Genomic DNA, 20,334 nt, shown 5'->3' with positions numbered 1-20,334 from the left:
CCTCCCTTGGTTGTGTTTCCACTACTCTATGTCCTCATGTTGCAGGCCCTCACGTTGAAGGCATTGGTGTGTTTTCTCTGCATAACCTCCCCTCCCGCTCCACGCACACATACACATGCACACACACGTGGGCATGCACCCTTCCTATGTATTAATGTGACATCTCCCCTCCGGCTGGTGTTAGTGTGTCACTGTCTTCCAATTTTCCAGCGAGCGCCAGATGTCATGTTTTGTCAGACTTCAAAGTCAACCCGTTGCACTACTGAAATCTTTTTGTGCTGTACTCTCCTTAAGTAGCTCTTATCCCTCACCATTTTTCTGCAGAGGCTTTCAGATACATTCTTAACCAATACCTTATCAGCAAATATTAGCTCTAGCAGAGTGATTACTCTCGTTGCATTTCCAACTATCTGAATCATAAAGTTTTCCCTTACATAATTTAGGGTCCTTGTTGATGTTCTGAAGTTGGCTCTATTTGTAACTCAGGAAATAAATGAGTAGTTAAAGCCTCCTGGGAGAACAGCTTTTGCAATTTAGAATACCTTGGGAGGTGATCTAAAAATATTTCATTTTGGCTTGCCTGTTCTTCTTTCCCTTAAAAAATTATTTATCACCGGTTTATGAGTTTATTAAAGCAAAGTCTTCCTCCCAGTTTTTGGACTGGCATTATTAATATATTTGGATACATAGTCAGGTTTTCCTTAGCAAAAATTCAATTAACTCTCAATTTATGAAAAAGGCAAATGATAAAAGGAAAACCAAAAAGTTACAAGATAATATGGGGGAATGTATTAAAAAAGTAAATTCAGAGACATGCATTTCGGGCTTTAAAATTCCACCCAGCATTTCTTAAATTGAGTACTCTATAGAAGACCACTTTAAAAGCAGGGGTCAAGGATGGGAAGAGAGACAAGATTTTCATGGATTTCCAGTGGTAATTATTAAAAAAAAAACTTTATATATGTGCAATCATAAAACTAGGTATAAATGCCTTAAGCTTACACTCTGATATGACTGTAACTTCTGAAATTATAAGTTATGCACATATATAGCCACTAAAATTTAAACTTGGAACGTTAACTTAATGGAACAGATGATGTTTTATTAAAATTAAATCCACTTTGGGAGGCCGAGGCGGGCGGATCATGAGGTCAGGAGATCGAGACCATCCTGGCTAACGCAGTGAAACCCCGTCTCTACTAAAAATACAAAAAATTAGCCGGACGTGGTAGCGGGCGCCTGTAGTCCCAGCTACTCGAGAAGCTGAGGCAGGAGAATGGCGTGAACTCGGGAGGCGGAGCTTGCAGTGAGCCGAGATCGCGTCACTGCACTCAAACCTGGGCGACAGAGTGAGACTCCGTCTCAAAACAAAAAACAAAAACAAAAACAAACAAACAAAAAACATTAAATCCCAGGTTGCAATGTGGATGTGGCACTGACTGCTGTAAGGCCTGCCCTTCTGGGTTCCACGCGCATCCTGTGATAACGAAGTTCTCCTTCCACAGTGGCTCATTCTAGCGCTTGGGAACCTTCATTACTACAGTGGAGCCCACATCATTCAGCTTTTGCTGGTAGGAAGGAGTCACTGACAAAGCCAGTCACCTCTGTATTTTTGTCATCAGCCTGATATGATGCAAGGACTTCTCAATGTGCCAGTGTGGTGAACACAGATGCAAATCTGAACATTTAAATTTAATTGTTGTCATACCACATCTAGCATAGGTTTATATTATACATCTCCCAATTACAATAGAAATGAAAACACTAAATTGAAAAATATACATAAAGAGCCCATGGACTCTATGTGTGTCTATGTAGATACAGATAAAGATATAGATTCAGTTATCCTGCAGAAAGACACATATATGTCCCCACATATATGTCTCCTTATGTGGGTTCTTTTGATGCCCATTTGAAAAACATTGTCTTACACCTTTTATCACTATAAATATGTATTGATGACCTACTAACTCTTGGGTAGAGGCTGGGAGGTGCTGGTGATACTGAATATGGTTACTATCCATGTGACATTCATAGTTTAACACATGAGAGTATAAATAATTAAATTCAGTGATGTAAGCGCTATGAAGAGTCTAGGATCTTTGGTATTATCCGTATATTACAAAGAGAATGGAGTCTGAATTAGAGATTTAACTACATTTGCCATTGTCTACTAATTAAAACACAAAGGTATGCACCCTGTTTTAGGTATTATTACCGTAACAAAGGAGGAAACGTAAAGGCATTTTCTAGTTAACTCTCAGTTTATCAAAATATCAATTATCAATTCTTTGAACACGTACAAAATCCTCAATATATGAGGACACCATTTGTGAGGCTGGTTTAAAAGACTTGTTCTCCAACTACCCAGATCACTTAAATGTCCCTGCAGCTATCTGTGCCTGTACGTGAGATGAGAATTTCATTGTAAAGTTAGACATAATTTTCGGACATGCATCTTATCGCACCCAACTTTAGAGTTATAAACATTCAATCATTCAACGTCTGGCATGAGGCCATGGAAGGGCATTTCTTGAGAATTCTGTTCCAAATATATTCACAGTTCCCATGATACACTCTCCATTCCTTACCTTCTTTTATTTTATCCAGGTATCTTTCTGAAACAAATATATCTAGACATACATACTTTATTTGTCTCTCACTAGGTGTAGTTTCATGGGGCAGGAACTTTGTTGGCCTGTTCCTACTGTGTTCTCAGCTCCTAGGAAGTTATCTCATGCACCTTAGGCACTCACTCGATATCTGTTGAATGAATCGTGGCACTTTTTTTTTTTTTTTTGCATTTTCAAAGACAAAATATAAAAACAAAAGTAAAGAACACAAAAAAGTTAAAGCCGATGGATTTTAATTTTCAGTGATTATTTTGATTAAAATTCCAACCTGTCACTTGCCTGGTTTCTTTAAGGCAGTGAGTGGTTCTCCAGGAGGAGTCCCCAGAGCCGCAGTATCAACATCCACCGGGAACTTGTTGAAAATGCACATTCTTGGTCCCTCCAGCCCCATGAACCAAAAGCTCTTTGGGGGTTGGCTTCAGCAATCTGTTTTTGATGCACAGAAAAGGTTGAAAACCACTGCTTTAAGGCATGGATTTCCCTAAGTGCACCTCTTCCTCTGAAAACAAAACAAAACAACCCTGAATCTTAACCCCACGGTACATATTCAGAAACATCTCTGCCTTCTGATGTCTGTCAGGCATTTCTTTGCTCTTCCAGACTCTCATTTATACCTTCTTTCCTCACACATGGCTAGAGGTTAAGAATGTGTACAAGTGTCTTCCAGATAGCTTTCCTTTTTTCTTATCTGTGCCTTGGTTTCCTCATCTGTAAAATGTGGATATAATATTAATAGAACACACCTCAAAGGGTAGTTATTAGGATAGAATGATTTGATATATTGAAAGTTCTTAAAAAAAAAAAAAAAGAAAGTTCTTACAACTATGCCTGGTGCAGTAAAAGCAATATATAATTTTAGAGGTTACTTGTGATGTAGTTGTAATGAGTTCTGTTTTATCAAGGATCAGTAGGTAGGGTTAGCTTGGAATGTAAGAATTTTAAATATCTGAAATAATTTCCAAGAGATCAGAAAGTTGTCATTAACCTTCCTCAACTTGCCTCTTGGCTCCCCCTTATTTAACATCAAAAGTGTTCCCCTCTGTGCTTCTTGTTAATGAGAGTCCAGGACACGGCCACAGACAGCAGGGAAGGAGCCTGAGTTTACAAGAGCACTCAAGCCAACTTTTTAAGTCCTTCCCTGAGTTCTCTTTCCTGCTATTCAGGGGACTATGGAAGAGTCCTATGGTGATGGAAGAAAGCATGAAGCCATGAAACTACATTTTCTTTTGAAGCAGAGCAACATCATGAGGAAAATAACTTTCCTCAACTGATTTCATTGTTTCCCTCAGTTTCTCTGTTGTTAGGTTCTGAGAACCATACAAACTTGTGAACCATCTTTGCCCATTTAGAGAGATGGCTTTTACTCAGTTACTCTTTTCTGTTTCTACTCCAGGCCCATAAGGAGGCCCAGGTCCAAGAGCAAGTACACCGGATCATGTCCACTCACCAGGGAGAGGATTACCCAAGGGACACACTGGCTTTCCAAGGGCTGTGTGGCTAGGGCAATGACAGTGTGTTCTGGCCCACAGAGTGTTTTGGATTGCCCTTTTTCAAAGTCCACCCTTACTCAAGCCTGTGGCCACTTGCACTGGTTCTATGCACCCTCAACCTGAAGTGGTTGGTCCTATACAAGGACAATGATAGGATTCAGGAAATGCACTTCAAAGATCTCAAATTCCCTAAAGTTGATCTGCTTGAGTAAGTGCCTGAGGTTGCAGTGTAATTCTGTGTCTCCCATCTGACAGCTCCCACTTCACACTTCGTCCAGGAGATAAACTTCTTTGGCTTTCTTTGTCACCTCCATCAGCCGACTGTCATGGAGCAGGGTATCAGTCTTGAAGGAGACTCCCACAGAAGCAAAGCAGGGCACTAAAGGCAATGGCACCTGATTGCATCAGGGACAGATTCATGGCAAAGCTAGTGCATTCTCCATTTAGAATTAGAACTTGGAGATGAGACATGTCCTAACAGAGGGCTCGGTGATTTAGCATATTAAAATAAACAGTATTTGTATTTTCCCAACATTTCTGAGTGTATTGGGTTAAACAAGGCACTTCCAGTAAAAGAATAACATCTTTTTGCAGTCATCTGATAAGGCCTGGTAAAATGGCATCATATACTTTCCAGATACTGAGAAATTGAATGAATTTGATGCCATGTTATAAACCCCTTTGCGAGTCAGGTATTTTCCAATTAATTGCATTAAAATAAATTGAAAGAGGAATTAATTGATTTGTCAGCTGCGAGATCATTAAAATTATCTTTGAAGCTATATTACTATGTGATTTTTGGCATATATCTTGGAAAGCATTCAAATAATTGAGTTGGCATTGCTATGCACAATTTTCATTTCCATCTTCTTATGTGAACAAGGTTTCTCTAAAAGCAAAAGTAGGAATAGAATTGATCCTGAACTCTATCTCATTCTAGCAGTGAGTGATATTTATCTACGGCATTTAAAAAAAGGGGCCTATCCCTCTTATTAAAAGCTATATTTCTAGTAAGTTTGCTTTTTCATGTTTAATTATTGCTTAATGAAATGTGCTCTATATTTATGTTCTATCAATTTTATATTTGTAATGATCATTCATTTAAGAAATATATTATTGCTTAAAGTTTTATGGTCATAGGACATAAAAGAAATTTAAATTTCAATCTCTGTATATTTTTGGTTGCAAATAAATATGGTAGGTGATCAATAAAAGACCTTCAAGCATAAAATACATTTTTCTGCAGAAGATATATAGTGGAAAAACAAGTTCCAGTTTAAAAAGGAACAATGCACATGTTATGACTTTTAGAAAAAGAGTTAGTTCCTGAATTTTGAAAGCAGATAATCAGGAGTATTAATCACTGTGATATTTAAATTCTACTGAACAAATACACACACACACACACACACACACACACACAGGAATTTTGTGACTTAAAAAAATTTTTTAATGTGAATATGTTCTAAAGGCCAAAAAAATCATCCTTTTCAATTGTAGCTTACAATTTTTTATGGCAACTTAAAAATGTGCAAGGGGTTACATAACTAAGCAAAATTAAAGCAAGAATATTTGTTTGCACTTAGTCACTTGGGTTGTGTGGTGACTAGAAGACCACACAACTAGAAGCGACTGGAACATCACGCCCTTCACTCTGTCTCAATTTAGCATCTAATTCCAGGTGTGCTGATTTTTGGAATTCTACTATTTGAACTTTCTTTAGGAGGAGCTCTTCAAACAGGGATTTCTCCTTTATGAAAATTCATCTATCCTTAGGAAAGGTTGCATATTTCCCCTTATCAGTCATTTGCAACTGAGAATGAATAAATTTATCATATTTTTTCCCCAAGAAAAGCCTTTGAAAGTGGGGAGCAGGGAGGATCCATTAACGTTTAAGATCCATTAGGTCTTCATAAGGGAAATAGAAAAATGCTATGGAAGTAAGAAAGCAACAGGAAAAGAAGCAAGATGCCTCACGATGTGGAGGAGATAACATGACTTCATTTTTTCTTTATACCAATGACATTTCTATAATGATGGGAAAGAATCATTCGATGGTACCTAGATTATCAGGTCCTACTGGTGAATGCAGTTGGGCCCTGGAAACTCGCTTACCTAGAAAGCATGCAGATTGAGGTCTGTAACTGCTGGTGTGCAAGGGATGCCTGTGGTCAAATAAAAAAAAAATAGTTTCATTGGAATGTTAGAGTATGATTCTATTTCAGGTGAAAGCAAATCAGCACAAGCTTCATACAAGTTCATGCATGTGTATAAGCAGTAAGATGTAGACTGAGATATAACAAGTTGCTAGCAAATCACCATTGGGTGCTGGGCATTGGTGAGGAGTGAATGGTTAGATGGGCCTGTATCATCTTAGTGTTATTTACATGCATTATTCACCTTGTATTGTTCACATGCTTATTTAGAAAAGAACAATGTCTTCCTACAATATTGTGAGAGTGCCTAACACCCTCCCTACCCAATTTCTCAGCGGCTAAAGGGCAGATGGGCCAGCTCATAAAAAGGCCTGGGTGACCGGAAGCTGGTATTGCTTTTATTCTTCCTACCAACCAGGGAGAGGACCGCCCTAGATCAGGTGCTTTCCCCATTCTAGAGGGTCATGGTTCTGGTGCTTGGAGACCCTGAGCCATGCAGGCCAGGTGAGACTGGTCACTTGGCCAGGTCCTGACATCTCCACTGTGGCCAGTGTCTCTGGGGTCCTTCCATCTCCTGAGACCTGCCTGAAGGATCACTGCTGCCACCGAAGTGTTAGGTCAGATCCAGTGAGGGAAGGCCATGCCTATTCCCCGTGTTCTCCTCACCTGCAGGTGCTGGACTCATGTCCCTCCTCTCTCTGCCAGGACGTTGGCAAGAGTGGTTGTCCTTGTGCGTTCCTATGTGCAGCATGGAGTGATGGGTGTGCCTCCACACTTAGAAAGCATTCTGTTTCCTCATGCTTCCATTCCCACGTCCTCAGTTCCTGGGCACATGCGCAGACGTCCAGCACTTTCAGTCCTATATCAGGCCTGACAGCCTGCAGGTCATCCACACTGACACACAGGCCTTGTTTGTGTTCATAGCTTTGAATTGTTAAGGAGAGTAGGTGAGAGGTGTTGCACAGTTCCCTGCTTTGATAATAGCCTTGTTCTGTCTCCCAATGGGACAGGGAGTGTATGAGGAACAGGGATTCTGCTGATAATTTTCTTTTTCCTCTCCTGAAGTCCTAAGATGCAGTTTTGACTTACTCAAGAAGTGTTGGCTTTCCAAGGTGAATTTTACCAACCTATGTTATAAATTGTAGTTTGCAGGCTTTCGGCTGCTTAGGGGTATAAGGAGATTATCAACACCAGGGAGGTCTGGAGGTAAATATGTTCAATTTTTGATTAACTACAAGTTAAGTATTTGCTTTGTGGATTATCTGTGACCTATTTGAAATGCTGATCCACTCTCTCTCCCATATGCTCCTGGGCCACTTCTTCCCCAAGGTGGTAAATGTGCTCAAGAAACATAAACTAATTTTCATATAAGCCTATGGGGAAAAAAATAACAGGGAAAGCAAATGGATGGCAAAGATACATAATATGTCTCGAAGTCAAATAGAAATGATTTTGTATTGTCAGTTCTTCAAGATGATTCTGGTCACTCTTAGTTTATATTTAGGAAGTTTCATCAATAATTGTTTCCTTTTAGCACTGTGTTTTGTTGTTTCATTTACTCCTCAAAATGCAACGTCTTATTTACCATATTATATAATCTCTCCACTCTCTCTTTCCCTTCTTCCTCCCTCCACCACTCCCTGCCTCACTGCAGGTGTACCATAGACGACCGGGTAACCCGGGTGGCCTGGCTAAACCGCAGCACCATCCTCTACGCTGGGAATGACAAGTGGTCCATAGACCCTCGTGTGATCATCCTGGTCAATACACCAACCCAGTACAGCATCATGATCCAAAATGTGGATGTGTATGACGAAGGTCCGTACACCTGCTCTGTGCAGACAGACAATCATCCCAAAACGTCCCGGGTTCACCTAATAGTGCAAGGTAAGTCCCAACTGGATCTGGGGTTGCCATTCCCGTCAGTCATGGAGGGGACGAACAGTGTTGGTGTTTGTTCTACCTGTGTGCGAAGACACAAAAGTCATCTTCCTCTACTGAATCCAGAGTTTGACTATATGTCTTGGAATGTTTCCCATCGAATGGGTACTTAACTAAGTGCTGAATATCTTCTCAAAGTTTCTAAATGTTATCTCTAGTCCTTCTGTTCTCATCAATACGTTGTGTAACATGCACTCGTATTGAGCTCTCGTAAGTTACTTAGCACTCTGGAGCTGGAATGAGATACATGCAAACATAGATAAATACAGTACTACTCTCAGTGCCTTTTAATTCTCTTATAGGCTTATTTCATGATAAAAGACTAATAATGCCAATGAGAAACTACATGACATGACTGTTTTCGCACAGTTGCTGTTCATGCATGCTCTGGAGGGGTCTCTGAGTGCTGTTTAGGCAGGTCCTCCCTGGCATTGCTGCTGTCTTTAAATACTCTCTCATAGCCAGACAAGGAAGTCCAGATCCAAGAGGGATATTAGTCAGAATGATATCTGCAGGTTAATGTTAGTAATAAATTCAGACAATTTTAAAAAGGGAGAAGGAGGAAGGAAGACTTAGCATCTTCTTCCATTCTCCTTTAAAAATTTGAATCGACATAGCCCAGGAATTGTGTCACGTGCATTTTAAAATAGTTTTTAATTTAAATTTCATATTACACCTCAAAAATGGGGCTGAAGAAATTTCAGATTCTCAGATATTAAATATTAAGAATTAAAAACACATGCAGATAGCAGTTCCGAGAATTTGAGAACCATTTTAAAGCAAGGCAGCAATCCAAATGAACTTATTTTGAACTTGACCCCAACTATCATCACCATGTAAAGCCATTTCTGTCAGGTGTTGGCTCACGGCAGGAATGAAGTTGTAAGCACATTAGTTCCGTCAGCCAGTGATGCATCCTTCCTCCACCAAATGAAAGGTTCAGGTGGACTTCTTTCAGAGCCTCGTTTGCAGATATCTTGAGGAAACACAGTGAGCTCTCAGAAAGGGTCCCTATGTGTGATTTAGTCTTTAGCATCTGCCTTTTATCAGATCCCATCTGTCATAGATTCAACAGAATTTTTTTTTTTTTTTTTTTTAGTTTGTGAAATGTGTATGGCATCCTTGCTTAGCTAAGATAGATTCCTCATCTCTGATTTAAAAAAAAAAAAAAAAAAAAAAAAAGGACCACGATGTTGCTCATTTCAATTGGTTTCCTAGAGAGAGATTGCGTGGGGGCTGTCTATTCATGCTTCAGTCACTTGCGTGATTCAGGTTGCCCATTCTTTCCTTTTGGCGCAAGCAGCCAGGCCTGCCTCTGTAGCCATTTGTAATGGCATGTGTGGGGCCAGAGAGCTGTCTGCTGTCACTGCTGTTCCCCAGCAGTCCTTGGCACTGCCATGATGCCTGAAGCTTTGCTCCTGCCCAGCCTCCAAGCCCTGCTCCCCTCCTCGCGTGCTTTCAGGCGTTCACACACGCCATCCGACAGACATCTACAGACGCTGCGGGTTTCCACTCTCCATACACGTCCACCCACAGCTCTGGGGTGACAAGACTGCCTGCCATCTGGAGATCAAGACAACTGTCACATCTGATACTTCTCCTCAGAGGACGACAGAGGCACTTGGTGAGATCAGTCATCGGAGATGAGCTGGGCTATCTGTTGAACGTTTCTGAGGGTGTAGAAAACAAAAGACTGTGAGCTCTCACTACCCCACCTGCCTGCACCTGGGCTTGGTTCCAGAGGAGCTGACATTCTCGGCATCGGAAGTGACACCTCAGTGGCACCTCTGTGGCCTTGACAGCAAAGTTATTTTCAAATTCAGGAAATGTGGCACCGAAATAAAAAAAGAACTGTCAGGCACTGTAGAGAAACAGACTCAAACAGAGCAAGCCTATCCCTTTTCAAGAAGGAAGATAGATGATATAAGCAAATCAAAGTCAATGCACAACATAATGGGCTGGGGGCTGAGCAACAGAGAAAGATGTTCTCCATAACACATGCTGAGCGATCCCTTGGGTGGGATGTGGCAGCCTGTGGGGTCTCCCTGTGGACCTCCAAGCTTCAGGTCAGAAAAGGTCTAAGGACAGCATGGCATCTATTTCAGAGGTCAGCTCCTCAGTCTCCGCATTCCAGGCCAAGCTACTCTCTGGCTCCAGCCCTCTGAGGTGGCCTGGGAAGTCCAGAGGCAGTCCGGATGGGTGGGGGTGGGAGGGGAGGATATTCTCTTGGGGAGGAGCATCTCTTGGGGAGGAGCATCTCTTGGGGAAGAGCTTCTCTTGGGGAGGAGCTTCTCTTGGGGATGATGTTCTTTTGGGGAGGAGCTTCTCTTGGGGAGGAGCATCTCTTGGGGAAGAGCTTCTCTTGGGGAGGAGCATCTCTTGGGGAGGAGCATCTCTTGGGGAAGAGCATCTCTTGGGGAGGAGCTTCTCTTGGGGAGGAGCTTCTCTTGGGGAGGAGCTTCTCTTGGGGATGATGTTCTCTTGGGGAGGAGCTTCTCTTGGGGAGGAGCATCTCTTGGGGAGGAGCATCTCTTGGGGAGGAGCTTCTCTTGGGGAGGAGCTTCTCTTTGGCAAGATCTTCTCTTGGGGAGGAGCATCTCTTGGGGAAGAGCTTCTCTTGGGGAAGAGCTTCTCTTGGGGAGGACATTCTCTTGGGATCCTTGGCAGGCTGGTTTGTACCTTTACTGAGAGGCCACAGAGAAAGAGAACAGAAAGCTGAATTATTTCCTCTTGCTTAGTGATACAGTGACTTGCTCTTTCTTTGGAAGACAGTTGAATTACCAGAGGGTGGATGTAGAGACCCCACTACTCAATTAGAAAGAAGCCCCAGAGTTCTTCTCCCAGCAGCCATCGGCTTTTGTCCAGTCTATAGATTAACTTTTCAGACATAGTGTTAGTTCAGGTTAGATAAAGATAATGAAAGTTTCCTAATCCTCTTAAAGAAAATTTATCTGACTGAGTAGAAAGCTTTTGGAAGACAATAAGGCATGTATAAAACTGAGGCCTAATCTTGCCTTTAATTTCAAACTGCTGATGGGTATTGATTTTGCAATGAGAAAAACAGAAAAATTTCCGAGCTGCCACTTGTCTGTTCATAAAAACAAAAAGGTGTTTATGTATCTTCTGTCCATTTGAGAAGGTGGGTATCTCATTCCTTCTGCCAACCAGATGCCATCAGCAGAAGGGAGTGCACGCCTACGGGACTCAGCTTTATCCCTCCTGCCATGGGAGCGCCTGAGAGACACTCTGCCACCAACTTTCCTGCCTGCCCTTTCCTGTTGTAGAAGGCAGCCTTTGCCACATATCTGATGGAACTAATTTCCAAATCCTTCTCATTGAGAACAGAAGCTGCCTTCATTAAAATCGTGTCATTGATACCTGAGGTACATCTCAGCCACTGAGGGGATCAGCGCAGGCACCGTGTGAGCATGTGATAATGTGATCTAGGCTGCACACCTCAGTGTGGAGGAAATCCGGAGCAAAGGGGAGGCTCAGCTGTGGGGTCAGATTAGTTGGGGGGAAAATCAGCCTGGCAGCCCCGCAGAGCAGGAGCTAAAGAGGGAGAAGCTGGAGGCACAAGCACAGGCAGGAGTGACTCCCATCCCCGCTAAGCAGTGCAGCCAGGGTGACCGTGGGCCTACCTGCAAAGATCCAGAGGTGCCTGAGAGGCACTGTCCACAGGAAACTGAGAGCATTCATCCTCATACCTGGAAAGAGGAAGAATTAAAATGATATCACCCAGATTTTTTAGTTTGGAGAAATGCTAGTGATTGGGGAGATACGATCCTATGCCACTCGGAAAGAACAGCTTTGGGCTTACGAGGTCTAGAGATAAACAACACACTAACATTACACAGATGTTGCAGAACTAGGGAACAGGTGTAACCTAACACCAGAAAGGGTATATTTGAGATTCAGCATGAATTTCCTGGCTGGAGAGTAGGCAAATATTCTGAGGTCAACTATTCGTAGATAACAGTAAGATTCATAATTTATTTATATCCAACCTCAGCACTTAGCACACCGTCTGAGGCACAGTAGGCACTCAGCAAATGTTTCTACAATGAGCAGAAGCAGACTGATATTGCTACTGGAGTGGCATAGGAACACAGCGATCATAAAGCATCTTCCTGCAGATACAGGTGGCAGGGAAGTCAGACTATGTCCAGATGACTCGGAGAGGACAGTCATGGAGGAAAGGTCCCTGAGGGGAGAGGGTCCTCAATGTGACAAGCTAAGAGATTGTTCTAAAAGGATAACACAAATTCCAGGCATTTATTTAGTACTTTATAGAGATGGCACAGTGTTTGTCACCTTTGACTCACACAACAAGCCCTGGGAGGCTGTAGTGCAGTGACCGTTATCTCCATTTACAAATTAGGTAACTGCAGCTCATGGAGGTTAACAGCCTTGCTGAGTCCCCAATGAGTAAGTAGCAGAGCTGGGTCTTGAACCATGGCCACAGGACTTTCAGAGTAGTGTCTTTTCAGCATACTGCAGTCCCTCCAATGCCAACAACATCCAAAGTTAGTTCTCTGCTCTAGATCAATGGAACATTTTCAGGATTTCTCTGTGTGTGTGTGTGTGTGTGTGTGTGTGTGTGTGTGTTTGTCATTCTTCCTTCTATTGATATTGCATTGTAGCAACAGAAATTGAGGACAAAGCTCAAGAAAGAAAATTAGTGGTGGGAGTGGGACACCAAAGCTACAATAAATGATGTAGAGAGGCTGTGAGGGGGGCAAAGAGAGGATAATTAATTTTCTAGTAGCTCATCCCTTCAGGGATATGCATTTTAAATGTTACCACTTTATCCTATGTAAGTACTGAAAACCCTGGACCCTCTGTGGATCCAGAATCTCATTGTCATTCTAACTGTCATGAGCTCTTCAGCACTCTGAAAGAATGCAGAGATCTATGTGTGCCAGTGGTATGTCATTGTCGTTGTTTGTTGGAGATAGATGGAGTAAGAAGATCCGTCTGTGGTTGCTTTTTGGATGTAGGTATTCTCTACCTGCTCTCCTGCCTTGTTCAGAAATCTCTTCACTACAGGTTACTTCCTTTTATGGAATGAACTCCTCTTGCTAAGCCCAATTTTATGCAAAGGGCTGGAAATGATGAATTTTATTAAATTCTTACATAGGAGGCTCCACAGCAAGCTTATGCAATTTCTATGTAAACAAAAGACTCTACATCTCTTAGCCTGGTGTCAGTTCAGGTGAAATTGGTTGGTATCTGAAGTTGAGTTTTGCATGTAAAGAAAAATGTGTTCCCAGCCCTGCCAGTCCTAGATATTGCTGATCACCAACCAACCTCAGCATTGGGTGCACTAAGTATAAACGTTATCTCAGCCGTTCCTTACATCTATCCACTCTACAGAATATCCACCCTAGTCATGTTTACAAATAAGGAAACGGAGGCTTAGAAAGTTTAACAACTTACCCAACGCTGATGCAGCTGCCGCGTGCTTTAAATCCCCTTCACTAGACTTACTCATCGAGGTTAAGCTTTTCTCATGAGAAAAAAAGTTATCAAAATACAAATAGTTAACAAGGTACTTTACATGCATTATCTCTTTTGATTATGCTTCCCAAAAGCCCCACATGACAGAATAGAAAGGCACACCTTTCCAAGACCAGAAAGTGAGATTCAGAGACTTGGAAGTGATTTGTCCGAGTTACACTAGCGAGGAAGTGGCAAAGCAACACCCAAGGCCGGGTATATTTACTCCGTAGCCACCAGAGTGTTCAACACACCACTGACTCAGAGTTAAGTACGTAGACAGGTACCTGTTCTTACGTGAGAAAAATGTCAACCTTCAGAGGTGCTCCAGAAAAGGGTGGGCCCTGAGGTGACAATTCTGGGGTTGGGGCAGCAGGTGGATGCTGGGATTGCACCAAGGAGCGGTTGCAGCAGGCCCAGGGAGGCAGAGCCATAGGTCACAATTTTGCCAGGGATTTCCCTATTTTCAACTCTTTCTTTGTAAGCAATCTCTTTTTTTAGGCTATTTTCTCCTCTTTTCCTAAATATTACCCAAACATTTAAATGAACATGTGTGCTTATAGACTTAAAGAAAAGCAGGCAGTTAACCTGAAATAAATTTAATGTATTCAACTGCTACTTAAAATTGTAATCACATTTACTCTTCACAAAGACAGGATAGAAGAGTGGAAAACAACAGAACAGGCCAGCAGAATGCTCACTCCTCAGCCCTGCGCTCGGCTCCTAAAAGTGCAGGCCTGCGTCTCCAAGACGTTCCTCTCCTGGCTTATTAACATGGGGTGAAGAGTAGAATTCAGAGTAATTTCTTTATGTGCACATATGCATACTTTAATCCCATGTGTGGCTGTGTGTGTTTTTTTTTTGTGTGTGTATGTGTGTGTGTGTGTGTATGTCAATTGGAAATAAGATTCTGAGAAGGGGTCTCTAAGCTGCAAATTCTGTATATTAGTGCAGATAAAGCACACAGCCAAAATTAGGTTAAGGACTTTTCTGGGCGTCATGTCCTTGACTTTGCAATGGAAAGGTTGAACTGATGATATGAAAGTCCTTTCTAGTTATTATTCTGTGTGACAACTTTTCAGTGTAATTCACCTGGGAATTTGTGTGTGACCAGGCGTCTCTGCACTCTGTGTCTCTCCTACTTTCACCCGCCGATGGCACAATTACTAGGTTGGTGTGAAAGTAATCGCAGTCTTTTGCCATTGTTCTTACTATTTCTTATTTGTATTTTTATCCAGAGGCTTTAGGATTTAGGGTCCCTTACTAACACTGCTAGTTAGGGGTGACTGTAAACTTTGTTGTTCACTTTTTGGTTAGAGAAGGTGGAAGAGAAAGATACCATTTGCTTCCAAGTTCTTCTCTAACATTTGTAACCTCCACAACCCACATCAAGCGGACACATATTTAATGGACAGTGGGGTGGAATTCCAGAGGCCACAGAGGAAAGAGCCATATAACCTATAAAAACTGTGTGAGTGTGTGCATGTGACTGCAGAAGAAACAGACATGAAAACTGTGTGTGTGTGTGTGTGTGTAAGAGTGTGTGTATGTGTGAGGGCATTCGTGAGTGTGAGTGTGTACGTGGTACCTCTGTATGTCTTAGTTCCTAAGCAGAGCAGAACAACCAACATATTTCTCCTCACAACAATGGGAGAAGAGACCTGATCAATGGAGAAATCATCAAACATCAAGCATATATATGTATACGAGTATATAAAGATACACATATATATGCTTGGATATACACATATACATGTTCAATGTTTGAGGTGTATATATGTATATGTGTATACATACACATGCTTTATGGAAGAGTTAGGCTAACTAAGAAGGCAACTACAACACAGAAGGAATCAAGAATGAAGTTACTGTCCAGAATACCCTCTATAGCACATAAAGGAAGGGATCTCAAGTCTCCCTTCACTGGGAGGGTGTCCCCACACCACCTTCTGTACCTGCCCCGCCCCCTGCGCTCAGGGTTAGAGCAAGGCCACACTCACCCCACCATGCCGTGGTCCTATCCCGGCTCTCAGACTACCGTGTTTCTCAGATATTAACGAATATGACACCTTGCGTAGCCAGAGTATAATTGACGTTGACCTTCAGGCGTCTCCTAGATTGTGACCTTTCATGACATTGTGTGTGGTTGGTGACAACACAGTTCACAACACAGTTTATAAAAAAAGAAAAAAAAACAGATTTCTCCTGGTATCAGGCCTTTTCTCCCACTGTTGTGAAGATACATGTGGGGCTTTGTTCTGCTTTGCTTTGCAACTAAGACACACACAGATACCACGTACACATACACACACTCACAGACATACTCACGCACTCACACATACACACACTCTTACACGCACACAGTTTTCATGGGTTTTGTCTGTTTCTTCTGTACTCCACACACACGCTCACACAGTTTTTATAGGGTTTATGGCTATTTCCTCCGTGGCCTCTGGAATTCCATCCCACTACCCACAAATATGTAGACTAAGCCTCTGTCTAGGAGACGAGAGGGGGAAGGACACACTCCATTTCTCCTCGGACACTTACAGTCTATTTAATTATAAAAATAGGAGGAGTCGGTATTTTCTAAGGTGAGTGAGACCAAAAAAAAATGTGACTCTGGATGAATACATTGTCAGAACAAATCACGGGTGGACCCTGGCAAGAGGCAGCACTTCCGCTTGAGAGTCCTGGCTGGGAAAAAGGCAGAGAAACTCCTTGATATGATCCAAGAAGAGGCTGCCAGTCCTGGCACCTGGTTTGATGATGATTTTTACAGCAGCCAGAAAAAATTAGCTGGGCATGGTGGTGTGCGCCTGTAGTCCCAGCTACTCAGGAGGCTGAAGCAGGGAGGCGGAGGTTGCAGTGAGCCAAGATCACACCCCTGCACTCCAGCCTGGGTGACAGAGCAAGACTCTGTCTGAAAAAAAAAAAAAAAGAAGTGTCAGGGCCTGGGGCTGTCATCTGCGTTATTTGCAATAGAATTAAACAAACAGAACAGTCATAATGCCTGTTCTCAAAATCATCACTGATGTGGAGATGGAAGGAAAATGAAATGCCTGTTATGTTCTGCTCAATTTGCATGGTGATCTCAGCTTATTTCCGAAGAGACCTGTCTGCCAATACCTCCAGTAAATAGATCTTTTCCCACACGTTCCTGCTGCTGTGAGCAGGAGAGCAATCACAGCTCAGAAGAAGGACAAATTAGTAAATGTTCATAAACTCTCCTGATAGATTAATGTCCATCATGACCCTCATATAGTGAGGATCTTACATACGGTTTCAAGCCTCACCACCCGCAAGATTAGTCAGTCACTGTTTAGCATCCAAGTAAACTGTGAATTCAGAATAGTGATGTCTTTCTACACATAGCAGGTGTACACAGATTTGGAGAGTCTCACTTGCATTCCCGAACCTGGTTTTGAGCTCCTAGTTAACAAGTTTTACCCTCAAACATAGTGCCTTGACGAAAGTAACTGTTGTCCCTATTCTTATTCTGGCTTCTCAAAAAGTCTTTTACTCTTCGTTAACTAAATTTCTCCTCTATAGGCATAGAAATTGAAGAGCAATAGAAGTGAAGCAAAATAATCACAAGGAAAACAGTCAATAATCTTTTTCAGTAATTATAAACAATGGTTATCATCCGCTGAGTACGGTTGACCCTTGAACCATATGAGTCTGAACCATGCAGTTCCACTTATATGTGAATTTTCTCCCATCCCTGCCACTCCTGAGACTGCAAGACCTACCCCTCCTCTTCCTCCTCCTCCTCAGCATACTCAACATTAAGACAATAATGATGAAGACCTTTATGACGATCCACTTCCACTTAATGAACAGTAAATATATTTTCTCTTCCTTATTATTTACTTAGTCTCATTTTCTTTACTCCAGTTTACTTTATTATATGAATACAGTATATAATATAAATACAAAATATACATTAATCAACTGTTTCATATTATCAGTCAGGCTTCTGGTCAACATTAGGCTCTTAGTAGTTAAATTTGGAGGGAGTCAAAGTTATATGCAGATTTTCAACTGTGTGGGGGTCATTACCCCCAGCCCTTATATTATTCAAGAGTTAACTAAGTGGGGTGGCGGTCATCTTATAAACATTATCAGATTCTATTTTCCAATTAACCCCAGAGGGTGGGATTCATGTTCCTATTTTTTTGAATGAGAAAACTAAGGCTCAGAGAAGCTAAGGGCCCTGCTGATAAGTACAAGGTTGTATTTTAAACTCACTTCCGTTGACAGTGGAATTCTCCACTCAGCTTCTAGCTTAACTTCCTTTCAATTCCATAGCTTTTAAATAAGTAGGTCAGACTGCCACGCCAGGTCATTTACAATACACATCCTTTCTTTGTCAGGTCAGGTTGCCTCTGCTTAAGGCATTGTAGTCTAATCTCTGTGGAGTCAGGGTCTGTCCTTAAACTTTTTTCTCTCTTGTTTTGTTGATCTTGTCTTAGTAATTATAACTTTTTTTCTTGGAGTTAATATCAGCTCTATATCATTGGCTCCTAAATCTAAATTTCCAGTTTTTAGTTCTTTCCTAATTCCATTCTCCAATGTTTGATTATCTTCTTAGCTCCTCAACTTGGGTATCCCTTAGGAATCTTAACATGTTCCACTCTCAACTTATCTTCTTTTCTCCAAAACCTGTTCCTCTTCTCGTAATTCACATTTCTATTCATGGAAACACCATTGTGTATAAAACCTTGGCTTTAGCTTTGACTCTTTTTCTCTTTTGCTTCTCTATCAAAGCAAATGTCATGTCCAATAACGTCATTCTCTCCCTTTCCGTTCCCACAACCACTACCTTCAAAGTGCAGAATCTTACTCTCTACTGACTTTTGCCTGTCACATCCTAATTGATACCTAATCCTCGTCTCTCCCGCCCTATAATTCATTTTAACAGTGTTGTCTAAGTATTTCTGATGCAGATACTGATCATGTCACTTACCCCACTTGTATTTTAATGGATCCCTGTTGACAATGAAGTCAAGTCAAAAGCTCTTAGATTGTCTTTCCAAGTGCTGAGCAATCCAGGGCCAAACCGACTTTTCCATTCTTACTTCTTTATTTCTTTTTTACTTTTTGGTAGGAGGAATGTTTCTTTCTTTCTAAATTTTTGTTTCCATAGGCTTTTGGGGCACAGGTGGTATTTGGTTACATGAGTAAGTTGTTTAGTGGTGAGCTGTGAGATTTTGGTGCACCCATCACCTGAGCAGTATATACTGAGCCCAATTTGTAGTCTTTTATCCCTCACCCCCCTCCCACCCTTTCCACTCTTATTTCTTATTTCTCCACATTTACATCCTACACACAACCTAGTCAAGTTTGTCCTTGTGTAATCCCCGCTGCCCAGCATCCTGCATTCTTCTTCGTTTCTCATAGAATTCATCTGCCTTTAATGTTCTTCTCCCTGGATATCCAAATCCTACAGAAAGCAGTACTGTCCAATAGACCTTTCGGCGATGACAGAAATGCTCTGTATTTACACTCTTCAACGTGGTAGCCATTAGCCACAAGTGACTGTTGAGAACTTGAGTTGTGACTAGTGTGACTGAAAAGCCAAGTCTTTAGTTTTATTTAATTTTAATTAATTTAATTTGAAGTAGACACACATGACCAGTAGCTATCATATTGCACAATTTTAGAGTTGCTAGGGCTTTTTAAAAAAATTCCAGCTGCCACTTTACCTGTACTTCCTTGTGATACTGTAGCTTTTTGTTTCAAATTTCAGTTATTGGTGGATGTAACTCTCTTGCTCTCCTAGACTGTAATTTCCTTGAAGACAAGCCAGAGGAGGTGGCTCCATAATTTTTCACAGAGGCACAGCTTAGGGATAGCAATCTGAATTGGCATGACCATAGAAGTCTCTCTTTCACAAATTCATATAAAAGGTTATTAATCCATAAAAATAATAGCAAAATGTCATAAATATGCTTTTAAGATTTTAGGAAAGATTGAGAGAAAATGTCAGTTATTCTTAGGAATAAATAAGCATCTCAAAGGGCAGCTTAGTGGGGGAGATATTGGTAGCCACATCATGAAAAGCCACGTCCAGCATGGATTTATTCCCTTCAAGTCCCTTCCCTTGGGACAGATTACTGTACACTGTAGCATTGAAAACATGCCTGTTGAATAAAGAAGTTCTTAGTGAAACCTTAAAAAGAATTCCTTAATTTAGGGCTTCTGGGGAAAATTTCTAACACAGTCACTTTGCTTTAGCGGTGTCAAAAATCACCCCTAAACAAGGTGCCCTGATGGTTGCCCTGGCAGGCAGAGCTGGAAGTGCAGGGACCCAGCCTGCTGCAATCAATTTAATGGGATGGATTATGTGCTCCGATTGGCCAGTAAGCAGACATTAATGACCAGTTAGCAACTGTGTTCAGGTCAATTAATTTATATTTGTATTTTGCAAACTAAAAGTTGCTCTGTTAGATTATTGATTCTTTGTCCCTATATTCAATTTGTTTTTAATTGCACCATTGCTGGGCCAAGCCCTCCCTCCTGGCAAGCTGGCAATAAATCTGCCACCATCCCAACAATCAACAATAAATGTGTCTCTTCATGTCATTATTAATATGTCTCTTGGATTGGTTC

General features: G+C 41.6%; 1 protein-coding gene across 5 annotated transcripts in view; it reads left to right on the top strand.

Annotated features, from left to right (window-relative positions):
* OPCML (opioid binding protein/cell adhesion molecule like) overlaps window positions 1-20,334 on the top strand; it is a 1,137,716-nt gene that overhangs the window by 888,288 nt on the left and 229,094 nt on the right. For all 5 annotated transcript variants that reach the window (XM_016919880.4, XM_016919883.4, XM_009424509.5 and 2 more), the window contains one exon: window positions 7,934-8,166. In XM_016919880.4, coding sequence (XP_016775369.1) covers window positions 7,934-8,166 — 233 coding nt within the window. The remainder of the gene's footprint in view (window positions 1-7,933; window positions 8,167-20,334) is intronic.

Source organism: Pan troglodytes, chromosome 9 (assembly GCF_028858775.2).
Source record: "Pan troglodytes isolate AG18354 chromosome 9, NHGRI_mPanTro3-v2.0_pri, whole genome shotgun sequence".
Taxonomy (NCBI): Eukaryota; Metazoa; Chordata; class Mammalia; order Primates; family Hominidae; genus Pan; species Pan troglodytes.
The sequence above is the reverse complement of the archived record's forward strand: the minus strand, read 5'-3'. Positions and strand labels throughout refer to the sequence as shown.